We start from the raw sequence: 3,743 nt of genomic DNA, 5'->3' as shown, positions 1-3,743 counted from the left end.
CAACAGATTTACCAGCTGCACGCAGCTCTCCATGCTGCCAGGCTCTGCTCCTCGCTGCCTACATGCTGCACTGCGGCTGCGCACAGGCACAGAAATTTATCAGCCAAATTATCAGCCACATCAGGCCAATTTCCGATACAGTCCATTTTCTTTATATTGGTTCCAATCCAACACTGGACCAATGCATCAGTGCACCTCTAATAATTTCAAATCATTTTGAAGTAACTCAGATTATGTATCATTGAATCACAGAAGTAGGGATTAATGTAAAAGGAAAATGTTAGAGATAATGATACACAATGCAAATTAAAGAGTATTATATTCTATAAATGGGAAAAAACATGCTTAGCAACTAAAAAGTGATGTTCCTGTGAGTTTTAAGATGACATTAATATATTTGGCTAATTTAGCTAACTATTTTAACTGAATTTGAAATTACCAGTACAGTATATCTTTATTAACTAAATTGCAAGAAAAACGCAGTATTAAAACGGAAGTCACCCTTGAAAAGTGAATTCCAACCAAGTGTTATTTCAAAGTTCCAAGTTAGCAAAGCAATTACATACATCTGTAACATTAGACATCTACTTAAATCTCAATAAAATCAACTTAATGTTAGGCCTGTATTTAAGTGTCTTTCTGGACTTCAACACATATTTCTGTGCTTTGCTGAGCCAGCACATTAGTATGGGGACATCTGCCTTGACACAATGTAAGAGATAACTAAGATACTGATATATGTGTATTTATTCATATGACCATTCATCTAACATATTTAGTTCTCATTTTGTAATATGTTTTCTTAAGAAATAATCTTTTCTAAAACCCAAAATATTATCTCAGTCCTTTGTAACCTATCTACGTAGGTTTAATTCAACCCTGTGCAAGATAATACAGCCAAGCATCCTGAAAGAAATGCTCAAAAGCTTAGAGGACACGAAACTAAACCTAGATGATTACAATGGAGGTACAATAAAAAAGAACTCTTTTCAAACTATAAATAGCCCAGATACCTGAGTGCATGTCTACAAATGATTTCATTTAACATTATTATATTACACTAAAAGCAATACATAGCTAAATCGATGCACAATCTACTCAGTGTAATATTTGTTTTATGGAACACAGACTTGTTAGAAGATGTATTTAACAGTCTATGTCAACTTCACCTTTTAATTACACTGATACATTTCTCTCTTAAGACACTCTACAATAAAGTGGATCTTTGTAGTTTCTAGTTGTTTTTAAACATCTCAGTAGCTAGTATATAAGCCTGGCTCTAAGCTATCTTCAGAATCATGTATTTGAAAAATTATACTTGCTAGACAGCTCTGCATAGCTTGGAAATCAAATGCAGGCTGCGTATCAAGAGATGGTGAAGAGTGAATACAGAGTAAAGTACATCTGCACAATCCAAAGCAAGAAACCAGCTTTTTTTTTTTTCCTTATTATAGAAACACATTTGCAAATATGTCAATTCTGATCTCTGGGAAGCTGATTTCTCTATATTACTACTCAAGGTGGAGAAATTATAGTCAGAAATTGGACAGAAATCATGCAGTTGATCCAATGCCCACTGATATCTGTGGAAGACTTTCCATAGATCTTAAAAATTGATTGTCAAATGGCTTCTCACATAGGAGAGATTAAAAACTCATTAAAACTATATGAGTTTCTCATGTATGTCCTATAAATGGGGAAGAAGAACTCTTTCTGGTACACTAATAATTTAATTTAAAAAATCCCCAAACATATAAAACATAAAATATCCTGAACACATACATACAAAGATATATTACAAATAACTTAAAGTGTGTGCAAATGTTGTATGGGTTTTGGTGGTGGCAGCTGTTTTGCACTACCACCAGTACATTCAAAAGGAGGACTTCTTGTTTGTTTGTTTAATTATTTGTTTGTTTCCTGGTAATTATTTTAGTGATTAGCAGACACTCACCCTAGCCCTAAATTAAAACAGGAATTATCTTAATTAAACATGAATTAAATATGTAATGTTTAAAACAGCATATTTATTAAAATCCTTAACACTGTTTATTTTCTAAATCATAGTCCAAATGCTGTCCTCTAACTTCATTATGGTCTGTCTAGGAAGGAAACTGCTTGCAGATTTACAGACTGATGGCCAGAGGGAATTACTGTATCTTATAAAGAATTATGTTGCTAATAATACAACTCCTTAGACAGTAATCTCCAGAAATATCTTATCTCTTGAAGAGCAGCATTACCCGATGAATTGAGCATTGCACACCAGTTAACAGAGACATTTAAAGATGCAGGGATGTTCTAAAAGACAAAGCATTTAAGTGCTGGAATTAAACATGGACTGAGAAAGGAGAGTAGTAATTAACCTTTACATTACACAGCAGTGCTCACAGCGAGCAAGGTACTTTCCAGACATTTTTAAGAACAGCTCTTCCCCAGTTTCAAATGCAGCATTTTGCACTGGCAGGAAATGGTCAAAGAGAGGCAGAATACCTTTGCCCAAGAGCTCAACATCTAATAAAACAAGCACCATAAGAAGGACAGGAAGAGAAAGAAACCCCACCATTTTTAAATAAAATGTCAGCTATTTTATCTAGGCAACCATCAAGACATTAAAGGTTAGCAGTTTAGGATATTTTAACTTCCGATTGAAAAACTGCAGTGAAGAGAATTTCCTCCCATTTTCATTATATATTAAACAAATCGTGACAAGCAGCACTTAACCTCCAAAGCTCCTTTCCCTTTTGGACAGTGATTGCTGTGTGAACCGTCCCAGGTGAAATGGGAGGCAATGTGCACAACCTTACCTGCGCGTATCTATTTATTCCACTGTTTCCCCTAGACAGCACCATAAGCCTGCTAGTTACTTGGAGCATGATTCTCCTTTCCTTCACACCAGGAGAACATGAGCAGCAGTGGAGCATCTCCTGCTTTACACCAATGTAACTGGATGGAGAATCAGGCATAACTATGCCCTAGTTACTGAGGGAGCATAAAAACTGCCTTTTGTGGTTCCCACCCAAGGAAAGCCAGCAAGCCCTGGCTGCTGGCAGACCTGGCAAACCTCACCTGCCCAGCAAGAGATGCGGACCGAGCAGGTTAGCCCTGGCTGGGCACAGACTGGCAGTGAAAAACGCAGCACAGAGGAAAGACAAGCTGGATCCTGATGGAGTTTGAACCTGGACGCCCCAGCCCTGGTGCTTGGACAGAAGACGGGGCTTGCTGCCACAGCTATGCTCACAACCCCAGGCCCTGAGGCAGCAGCACAGTTGCCCCCTGCGCCAACTCAGATGCGGCCCTGGCGCTGAAGTCTCCAGGGGCTGAGCGGGCACCTCAAGCCCCCCACAGCCACGAACCTGCCTCTGCCTCTGCAGCTGCAGGACCCGGGGGCAAGCGCTGGCACCCCCAAGACCATCTGCAGTCCTCTTGCTCAGGGGCACAGGCAGGCTCAGGCTCCTGAGGGAGGGTCCAGCCCTCCTCGCCCCGCTCAGCACATGCCCCGTGTTGGGGACGCCTCCCTCAAGCCAAGCCCTATGGAGCTGCTCGGCCCCCGGGCCCGCCAGCGCCGCTCACCAGGTACCAGACGCCCAGGATGATGGTGCCGGTGCGGACATGGCAGCACAGGCAGCAGCTGTTGGAGTAGAAGCGCGCCCAGGGCGAGTTCATCTTCATGGCGGGCTGCGGCCGGGGAGCGGAGCACGTCTGCGCCCGCCGCGCCGCTGCCGCTGCCGCTGCCGCTGCTG

General features: G+C 41.5%; 1 protein-coding gene across 1 annotated transcript in view; it reads right to left on the bottom strand.

Annotated features, from left to right (window-relative positions):
* The window catches only part of LAPTM4B (lysosomal protein transmembrane 4 beta), a 122,295-nt gene extending 118,559 nt beyond the window's left edge, over nucleotides 1-3,736 (bottom strand). The window contains exon 1 of the mRNA XM_019527972.1: nucleotides 3,574-3,736. Within this exon, the coding sequence (XP_019383517.1) occupies nucleotides 3,574-3,672 (99 nt within the window). The 5' untranslated portion in view covers nucleotides 3,673-3,736. The remainder of the gene's footprint in view (nucleotides 1-3,573) is intronic.
* Between the last annotated feature and the right edge of the window lie 7 nt (nucleotides 3,737-3,743).

This window comes from Gavialis gangeticus, unplaced genomic scaffold (genome assembly GCF_001723915.1).
Source record: "Gavialis gangeticus isolate Ggan-Ray unplaced genomic scaffold, GavGan_comp1, whole genome shotgun sequence".
Taxonomy (NCBI): Eukaryota; Metazoa; Chordata; order Crocodylia; family Gavialidae; genus Gavialis; species Gavialis gangeticus.
Note: the sequence above shows the minus strand (reverse complement) of the source record. Positions and strands in the feature narration are given on the sequence as shown.